Source organism: Cygnus olor, chromosome Z, assembly GCF_009769625.2.
Source record: "Cygnus olor isolate bCygOlo1 chromosome Z, bCygOlo1.pri.v2, whole genome shotgun sequence".
NCBI lineage: Eukaryota > Metazoa > Chordata > Aves > Anseriformes > Anatidae > Cygnus > Cygnus olor.
The window spans coordinates 39,927,769-39,938,373 of NC_049198.1; the positions used below are offsets into that span (position 1 = coordinate 39,927,769).

The following is a 10,605-nucleotide window of genomic DNA, read 5'->3' on the forward strand; positions in this document are numbered from 1 at the left end:
TCACTGGCTTGGCTCTGGCCAGCAGCGGGTCCTTTTTGGAGCTGGCTGGAACTGGCTCCGATCTGCTGTGGCAGCTGCTGGGCTCTGCTCACGGCGGACACCCCTGCAGCCCCCTAGAAACCTTGCCACATAAACCCAACATAAGAGCTCACAAACTTTGTCAGACATACAACGAATTCTTCATATTTGACTGGTAAAAAAAAAAGAAAAAGTAACATAAGGTACGTGTCAAATATCATCATGCAGAACCTTAGCATTTCTTTCCCACTAAAAATGTGCAGCAAAATAAATTATTTTCTTCAAATATGGTCATAATGTTCCAGCAAGTTTAAATTTGTTAGTATTCCAGGTTGGCTGACAACTCCAGAATGCTCCCAACTCTAGAAGAGATCAATTTTGACATCCTATGAAAATGTGGCCCATAAAGGTGGTGTCGGAGTTTACTTAGTATCCTTAGAGCTATCTTGCTGGATCTGTGTGGTGGGTGAATGCTTCATTTCATTCTGTGATGCAGTTTAGATTCTCTAAATTTTCACCTATCCAAACTGCAAGTTGAATCGTTGTCTTTTCCAACTAATAGAATCTGTTACGTACTTTTGAACCTGCTAATGTGTTCCTATGCAGAACAGTGGTCGATTAAGCTTTTGTTGAAGAAAAAAGCAACTCAAAAGTAGTAACCAAAATTATTGTTTGATTTTATTTTGCTGAAATGAGTTAGACAACAATCTCTCTTGAATTGGAGAGAATTTTATTTTTTTAAATAAGATGGTATTTCAGAATTCTTCATTCCTCCTTTCTTCACATAAACTTACTGACATCAATTTCAAAAATATTGTTCTCTTAACTATTTTACGATTCCCATTGTGTGGGCTATCTTTTTGTTGTTGTTGTTGTTTGTTTTAAGTAGCTTTGAATTTACACAGCTGATGCAGTTCTCACATTCCTTTCAGGCTTATTGTCATCATACCTCTCTCTGTTCAATATTATCAACACCATCCCACTTATCACAATCCCATTTGAATCAAAGGCAACTTGCTTCTTGTTGGTGAAAGCTTTGAAGCTTCCCCCTTGGGAACATCTGTCTTCCTCGCCGGGCAGCCCCAGAGACCTCTGTGATGTCGCCAAGCAGCGACTGTGACTGCCCGTGACCTCAGTGCTTTTCAGCAGCTGCAGGCTCTGTCCCCGTGCCTTCTGTCCAGGAGCTCCTGCGGGTGCACACGCGAGGCGTGACAGCTCCTGCAGGACCGTGGCTTGTGCTTCGAGCTGTGGCTTTTGGAGAGCAGCGGCTCTGGGCGCAGAGCAAAGGCAGCCTCTTCCAGCGCTCCTCTCCACGCTGACAGCTGCAGGGTGCTGTGTGTGGGTCCCACACGGCGGCTGTCCCAGGAGGGGGCCAAGGTCTTTGGCAGCGCTGAAGATTCCTGGAGAGTTTCTCCACCGTCCCTGAGCGCCTTCGTCAGGTACCTCAGTTCACCCCAGTCATACAGGGCCTCAGGGAGAGAGCACGTGGAGATCAGGGGTCGGGGACACCCCAGCTCTTCCCCAGAGCCGGAGAGCTGACGGGGGAAGGCAGGGCTGGAGGGCCGCCCCTGAGGCTGGCTGCCCCACAGGACTGCTGCTGCTTCTCAAGCCACAGGGAGCCCCTTTGGGAGGCCCTTTCCTACCCTCTCCCTCAGCTGAGGCTCCCTTTCTTTTTCCCCTCCTAGCACCAGACAAGGTCAGGCACGTGGCAAAGATGTCGGGGCAGGACGTGGCAGCGGGTGCCCAGAAAGCTATGGAGGAGTGCGCCTTAGATGCGACTGCCGGCACCAGCCAGCAGCAGCAGGCCAGGCCGCTGGAGACAGCAGAAGACCTCCTGTGTCCCATCTGCATGAATGGCATCGAGAACGCAGCCTACGTGGCCTTCTGCTTGCACCGCTTCTGCTTGGAGTGCATCCAGCAGTGGGCCGAGGGGAAAGCTACGTGCCCTGTCTGCAGGCGGCCCTTCCACCGGCTCCTGCACTCAGTGCGAGCGGACGATGACTACCAGGAGTACGTGGTCGTCTCTTCCACCCGTCGCCGCAGGGACGTGGCCAGAGAGAGGGACCGGAGCAGGTCACCACATCAGCGCTCCAGCCCACACAACTCAGCCGCTGACCACAGCCCTTCAGCACCCAGAAGGAGGCCTGTGGGACGTGACCCAGCATCCGGAGAAGATGCCATTCGGGGGCCCTCCAACACCACCTCCCAGCAGGCTCCCACATCCAGCACTTCTGGGGAGCCAACCCGGCTGAGCACAGGGCAGCACCCGGCCGGCCCTACGGCCGCACCTCGCGCCAGCTTCAGGACAGTGCTGCGGCGAGCTCTGCGGTTTGACTTCTGTTGCCTCCAATAAACATCTGGGAGACATTCGGGGGAGTGTTTTCTAGACTAACAGAACAACCCACAGTAGGGAATGGTTTCTGCCACTGACTCAACAGGGGAGGAAATTTCCGGGTCTGACTGCTGACTTGGTGTAGCATAAATGCCACAACAGAGCATGTCTCCACGCTGCTCTCCCAGACTCCTCCTTCCCAGCACCGGCCCAGTGGTGCACAAGCCCTCTGACCCCACGGGTTGGTGGCAGGTCCTCAAGACCTGCGCAGAGCTCAGCTGCCATAAACTCGGCCATGCTGACAGCCCCATCCCTGGGGATGGCTCTTCTCTTTAGGGGAATCACTGTCTGTTTTGGAAAAGCCATTGCAGGGGAATGAGGCCCTTTGTTGACCTACACGCCTCTGCTTGTTCCTCTGTGGGCAGAGGAAAGCTCTGGACCCCCAGCCTTCTGGGAGTCCTGCAGCAATCCAGCAGCAGACTGCCCTTCAAGCAAAACACAGTTTTTCCACAAGTGGAAGCAGCAGGTGAATGTGTGGGTTGCTCCTGCACAACCTGCTCCAGGTGACCCTGCTTGAGTAGTGAGGAGGTGGCTCTTCTGCCCACCCTCAGTGGAAAGGTGCCAGAGTAAGGGCCCAGAGCGGCCCCTGTGGCTGAGCTATGACCTCCATGTTGACAAGGCGGGACCAGGCTCTTCGCAGCAGTGCACTGCGGTCTGAAAAGTGTGTGCCCACCTACACTGAAAGAAGCCAAGTTCACACTGGAGAGAAAGGGAAACCTTTCTGTTCGTGGGGAATCTCCAGAAGGGAGCAGGTTGCCCTGAGAGGTTGCGCCACCTGCATCCTTTCAGCTTCTCAAGATCTGGCTGCAGGAATCCCCAGGGCCATGTGGTCTGACCTCCTTGCTGGGGCTGCTTTCAGCAGCAGGTTTTCCTGGGGACCTCCTTTCCCACCTCAGCTTTCCAAAATGTTCATTCCCATATGTTATAGCCTCTATTACTCTGGAGGATTTTGTGTCTTCAAAGACTTTGTGGGTTCTCCTCACAGTGTCTGAAGGCCTTAGATCTCAATGAGTTCTTCTCTCAGTCTGTGCTCATGTCCGGGATTGCCCCAGCCCAGGTGCAGCACCCTGCACTTGGACTTGTTGAACCTCATTAGGTTCATGAGGGCCCACTTCTCCAGCCTGTCCAGGTCCCTTTGAAAGGCGTCTCTTCCTTCTTTGGTATCAACTGCACCACTCAGCTTGGTGTCATCTGCACACCTGCTGAGGGTGCACTCAGTCCCATCGTCTACATCGTTGATGAAGATATCGAAAAACACCGGTCCCAAGACAGACCCCTGAGGTACACCACTCGTCACTGGTCTCCACCTGGGCATAGGGCCACTGACCACCATAAAAGGCCACCATATTGGTCAGGCACGATTTGCCCCTGTTGAGGCCATGCTGGGTGTTCTGGATCACCTCCTTGATAGGACGGGTTAGATTAGTGGGCAGTGAGCTGGTAAGGGTTGTGCAAAATAACAATTTTCCCCAGGGGACAGTACTGTTTAACATGTCATTAATGACCTGGACCATGTGCATCCTCAGCACATTGGCAGATGATACAAAAATGGGAGGAGTGGCTGACAGACCAGAAGGCCATGCTCTCGTCCAGAGAAACCTTGACAGGCTGGAGCAATAGGCTAACAAGAGATTTATGGTGGTGGAGGAAATTCTTCACTGTAAGGGCAGTGAGGCACTGGAACAGGTTGCCCAGAGAAGTTGTGGATGCCCCATCCCTGGCGGTGTTCAAGGCCAGGCTGGATGCAGCCTTGGCCAACCTGGTCTAGTGGGTAGCATCCCTGGCTCTGGCAGAGGGATTGAAGTTAGCTGGTCTCTGAGGTCCCTTCCAACCCAAGCCATTCTATGATTAGTCAGTTTGTTTATGAGGATGTTAAGAGACACAGTGTCAAATACCTTACTAAAGTCAGGCTAAGCAGAACGAACTGCTCTTACATCATCCACCAAGCTAACCACCCCACAGAATCATAGAATCACAGAATATCCTGAGCTGGAAGGGACCCACAAGGATTATCGAGTCCAACTCCTGGCTCCATGCACAATGACCCCCAAATCAAACCCTATCTATGTCTGAGCACGTTGTCCAAATGCTTCTTGAATTTTGTCAAGTTTGGTGCTGTGACCACTTCCCTCGAGAGCCTGTTCCAGTGCCCGCTCACCCTCTTAGTAAAGAACCTTTTCCAGATATCCCTCTTTCTTGCTGATGAACCGTTACCTAGCAAAAGGTGTTACTGAAATTACTTTCACCCAGAGTCCCACTGCTAGGAAGGAACTCTGCCTTGGGAACTGAAGAGGACTTCCTGTGTGAGAAACGTGGTGTACACTTAGGAGCTGTCTGAGGGTGGAAATGAAATAGAGCAGCGGACATTAAGGAGTTTATGGAGCTAAAAGAAAAATAAAGGGAGCTGATGTCCAAATCTGAAATGCCTTTCTGAGTATGACTCACACTGTAGCTGTGGAGAATGAAGTAAAGGAGCTTCTGCTCCTGTGCTGCCTCTGGTGAATTAACCATAGTGTAGCTTGTAAGAGTAATAGTTTACCACATTTAAACATGAAAACACCTGTTAATTCTGAATGAATGTCTTTATGATCTGCATTAAGCAAGTTTTTAAAACTTTCTTTTTTTCTTTTTCAGAATAGTAGATGTCGACTTGAAACAAACAAGATGAATAATATTTATAAGGTAAGGTCTCATTTTGAAAAGAGAAGAAAGCCTCAAAACATAACCTTTGCAGAAGATACTGGTTTTTGTTTGCTTGTTTGCTTGTTTTTCTCTAAAGATAAATGATTGGTCTTACTTGCTTATTCAAGAACAGATTTGACTGAGATTTCTACCCCGAATCTGCTTTAGTTACTTTTACTTAACCTGAAGAAAGAATTTAGCGAACCAATTTTATATCCTTAATACACTACTACTCACAGCTGCTCTAGATAAATAATAAGAATATTGTCCTGCTGTTACAAATAAAAACACACAGATTATAAATGTTTCAGGTATTTTCTCTAAATTGGAGGTCACTGCAAAAAGATGTTAAGATAATAAATCTACCATATAAACATATTCTCCTGGCACTCAGCAGGGGCCCGCTTGGGATCATTTATCTCCACTTCATTATCTTGTCTGCATTATTCAGCAGCCTAGTTCCTGCTCAATGGGCTTCGAACAACTTTTAACAGCCAAAGTCTTCTTCAGTTTTGACTCACTATCTCACTTTGCATTTAAGGTTCAAAGTTGTTCAAATAACTATGAAAAATTAATGTAATTAATGCCATAGTTCAGTGTTCGTTATTCATATGGAACTGTAAATATTCAGCTTAGAATTAGATGATATACATGGCAAGTTCCCATGTAAGCAACATTACATTCACTTTCATATATGAATAACAAGTGTTAATTAATAAGGCATATGATACAACCTTCAGGTATATATAGATCTTTGTGAAATTATTATTATTGTTTTAGAATTACAAATACTGTATTTATTTTATATACAAAGATGAAGAAAAGATCAGCATCTTGTTGAAATGAAACTTTGGGCAAGAGTAAAGTTTTATTGGTATGTATTCCTAAGTCTTTGGCATGTAAAGTACTTAAAAATCCATATAAATATGTATTAGAACCACGCATTCCTGAAATATGACCAGAACATATTTCAATCCAAGGGTGTCAAAGGGATCTGTAATACTGGTTTTCTCATTCCTGGAGTTCCAAGCAAACTTCTTGACAGTTGTGAGACCATAATCAGCATTAATTTTTGTAATGGTTAAGTCTGGTAAACGAACAGCACAGAAAGTATGGGATTGTCTTAATCTCCAGGATAGACAGATATATTTTGCATTCTGCACATTGTTATGTCTGGTAGCTCTATCTATTGCCTGAACAAAGTGTAATTTGACTCTTGGTGAAATGCTGTCAGAGGTACATACAAACAGTAGAGACTATATAAATGCCATCAGTCAAAGCCATATTGAAATTTATATCACATGGAAGACTGCAGATCAAAGTAAAATATCTTTTCCCCCTCTCTCACATTGGAGTAACACAAATACCAAAACTTTGGAAAACTGAAGAAGTATTAAATATTCTTATATACCCATGTTAAACTTTCTACATGCTTATCTTTGCAAACCAATATGTAAAGTTTCACTGCTGCAGACGAATTCTCTCTTAAGTCCAAAAATCATGCCACTGAATGTATCTCAGCACCAATTGATGCAAACTTGTTTAACTAGATTTCATAATCAAATATAGAACAAAGTTCTTCTATAAGAAAGTGATTGCAGGAACTGCCAGGAATGCATGTAAACACAGGACAAGTCTGAAAAGTGGCAGGGCTGTAAAACAAAAGGAATTTGCAAAGAAATATCTGCTCCCGATAAGGATTTTCCATTAGTGTAACTTCTCGCACGATGTCATTCAGGAGTTGGACCACATCATGATCCTCCTAAAAAATTAATAGTTGACGCTTCCACTTCTGTTTCCATTCTAAAAATACATGAAAAGGAACAAAATAAAATAGTCAAAAGTATTTTGCTTTGAAAAGCACTGTGTTTAACCAAGTCTAATATCTCCCTGAAGATCAACTAGTGAAATTTGTAGACTATGCACTGGTAGTTTTTTCATTCCTCTGGATGAAGATATCCACATTGAGGCTTTGGATAACTTAATAGACTTACAGAGCACAACTCCACTCATGCTCTTCAACAATGTTTGAATACTTAATAGCATCCTGAGAGAACACAGCCCCATTAAGATACTTGAAGAAGAGACAGAGAGAAAGGGGGCAAAAAGCAAAAATACTGCAGATCTTGGGCAGGCTATAGCTGAGGAATGATGTCCCTGTCTGAAGATGTGAATTTTGGTACACTAAGTGTGTCTACTGGCTCTTGGGCTACAAATCTGAGATTTCCTCATGCCAAGAAAAAAGCAGAAGCTGAAAAATTTGAATGAATGTATAATTTTCTTAATGCTTGCCTCCATGCTGAGATAGATTCAGTACTGAGGAAATCTAAAAGTGGCTTAATATTGGCCAAAGGGGCTCTCTAAATTTTTAGTACTTCTGTAGGCTATGTGAAGACACTAATTTGTTATAATAATGCTGCTAGAAATGAACAATTTGTGAGTCAGACAAAGTGACTGACATACATATGATGGAACTTCTACATCTTATAACTGTTTTTAAAAATTATTTTCAGAAGAATAGTTTTCTTGAGGTGGTAGAAACAGTTTACTGTGTAGACTTCTTTTCATAACAGATTTATTCAGAGATTTGGTGCCTTGGTTTATATTATTATCTCCCTACCAGTTATGCAATCTAGCAAGAAATTTTGATTTTACAGCAGTGAATCACTCTCAAGAGTATTTACATTCCACTGTTTACTAGGAAATTATTTGAATGGGATTAAGAACAACTATATAAGAGAGTACCAATGGTAATGATACAGTAAGCCAGATAAGGTAAACCAGAAAATAAAGAGAAAAACCATGAAACATTACTAGGCATGATAATTCACCACTCAGAGTGAGGACACCAGTCCAGATGTTCCCATGCTTCACTGATTTGCATTTGTTGTGTGATATATTTATTTATTTTTCGGATAGAGGCAATATGCCTTCAAAATCAGGGTCTTTTTTTTTTTTTCTTTTTTTTTTTTTCTTTTTTTTTTTCACTTATGTAATTATTGGAAAGAATTGCTCATCCTCAGGAGCAAATGCAACAACACTAGTGTGTGCCAGCAGTTGAATAATGTATGTTCTTCTGTCAAAGGCTGTTAAAGTGTGAGACCGTAGCAGCCATAAAGAGACAAATGCATTAACACAAAGAGTTATCAGCTTTATGATCTGAGGAGTCTTGACACTACTGTATAGCTGCTGGAAGGAGGGTCAGGCGACGAGGAAAGAATACAGGGATGCTGTTCGTGTTTGTAGGGAGAAAATTCATGTGACCAAAGCCCAACTAGAGTTGAAGCTGGCCATGTCTGTGAGAGACAATAAAAAAGTTTTTTTTAGATATGTGAACAGAAAAAGGAGAACCAAAGAAAACATAGGTCCACTACTAGATGGGGAGGGTCTCCTCACAGACAATGACATAGGCAAAGCAGAGACGTTTAACGCCTTCTTCGCCTCTGTCTTCACCTCTGATGATGGGCTTCAGGACCCAGGGTACCCTGAGCTGGAGGACCATGATGGTGGGAATGACAAACTCCCAACCGACCCTGAACGTGTGCAGGATTTGCTGCTCCACCTGGATCCATACAAGTCCATGGGTCCGGATGGGATTCATCCAAGGGTGCTTAAAGAGCTGGCTGACGTCATCGCGGGACCTCTCTCAATTATTTTTCAACGATCTTGGGAATCTGGAGAGGTCCCATTGGACTGGAAGCTGGCAAATGTTGTGCCATTTTCAAGAAGGGCAAGAAAGAAGACCCTAGCAATTACAGGCCTGTCAGTCTCATGTCAGTGCCTGGTAAAATTATGGAGAGGATGATCCTTGAAGTTATTGAAGCGCACCTGGGGGACAATGCAGTCATTGGTCCCAGCCAACATGGGTTCATGAGGGGTAGGTCCTGCCTAACAAATTTGATTTCCTTTTATGATAAGATCACCCATCTAGTCGATCAAGGGAAACCAGCTGATGTGATCTTTTTGGACTTCAGCAAAGCCTTTGACACGGTTTCCCATAGGATCCTACTGGACAAAATGTCCAGCATACAGCTAAACAAAAACATCATACGATGGGTGAGCAACTGGCTGATGGGCAGGGCTCAAAGGGTTGTGGTAAATGGGGCCACATCTGGCTGGCGGATGGTCACTAGTGGGGTCCCTCAAGGCTCCATTTTAGGGCCAGTCCTCTTCAATGTTTTTATAAATGATTTGGATGTAGGATTAGAAGGTGTTTTGAGCAAATTTGCTGACGACACCAAACTTGGAGGAGTTGTGGACTCGGATGAGGGTGGAAAGGCCTTGCAGAGAGATCTGGACAGATTGGAGAGCTGGGCAATCACCAACCACATGAAGTTTAACAAAAGCAAGTGCTGGGTCCTGCACCTGGGATGGGGCAACCCTGGCTATACGTACAGACTGGGCGATGAGACCCTGGAGAGCAGCCCCGCAGAGAGGGATCTGGGGGTTGTGGTTGACAGCAAGTTGAATATGAGCCAGCAGTGTGCCCTGGCAGCCAGGAGGGCCAACTGTATCCTGGGATGCATCAAGCATGGCATTGCTAGTCGGTTGAGGGAAGTGATTGTCCCGCTCTACTCTGCGCTGGTGCAGCCTCACCTCGAGTACTGTGTGCAGTTCTGGGCACCACAGTACAAAAAGGACATTAAACTGTTGGAGAGTGTCCAGAGGAGGGCTACGAAGATGGTGAAAGACCTAGAGGGGAAGATGTATGAGGAACAGCTGAGGTCACTTGGCCTGTTCAGCCTGGAGAAGAGGAGGCTGAGGGGGGACCTCATCGCAGTCTACAACTTCCTCGCAAGGGGGAGTGGAGAGGCAGGTGACCTATTCTCCGTTATCACCAGTGACAGGACCCGCGGGAACGGTGTTAAGCTGAGGCAGGGGAAGTTTAGGCTGGACATCAGGAAGAGGTTCTTCACCGAGAGGGTGGTTGCACACTGGAACAGGCTCCCCAGTGAAGTAGTCACTGCACCAAGCCCGTCTGAATTTAAGAAGACATTGGACTGTGCACTTAGTCACACGGTCTAAACTTTTGGGCAGACCTGTGCGGTGCCAGGAGTTGGACTTGATGATCCTTATGGGTCCCTTCCAACTCGGAATATTCTGTGATTCTATGAGTCTATGATTCTACTTGACATTCTCAATTCCAAGCTCAGACTTCTGTTGATTGAGCAGCACTACAAAATATCTCACGTAAATGAATGGATTTTGTGTACCCAGCATGGTGTAAGCAGCATGCTTCACTTTTTAAAGAAGTTGGGTTAGCCAACAAAGCACTAAATGCTTATTTATATTTGACAGCAGCCACAGACAATTGGAAATGGCCATCTTCTGTAAAAAATCACTAAAACTGTTAATTCTCCTCTTTTACCCTTCTTCCAGTTATCAGTCCAGGTGGACCTTTTTGGAAGATGAGTTACACAGTGTGTGGAAGAGCAAGATGTTCTCCAACCTGCATATTTATTTGGGGTAACAGCTTTGTTTTAAAATCATTATTATAGTCTGTTCATATTATT

At 45.4% G+C, this 10,605-nt stretch overlaps 1 protein-coding gene across 1 annotated transcript; it reads left to right on the top strand.

The window, feature by feature from the left end:
- The first annotated feature begins 772 nt into the window (after positions 1–772).
- LOC121062246 (E3 ubiquitin-protein ligase Topors-like) lies at positions 773–2,385 on the top strand. The gene is made up of 2 exons (XM_040542000.1): positions 773–1,457; positions 1,704–2,385. The coding sequence occupies exon 2, from the start codon at positions 1,733–1,735 to the stop codon at positions 2,369–2,371; it is 639 nt and encodes a 212-aa protein (XP_040397934.1). The 5' UTR covers positions 773–1,457; positions 1,704–1,732; the 3' UTR covers positions 2,372–2,385.
- The last annotated feature ends 8,220 nt before the right edge of the window (positions 2,386–10,605 follow it).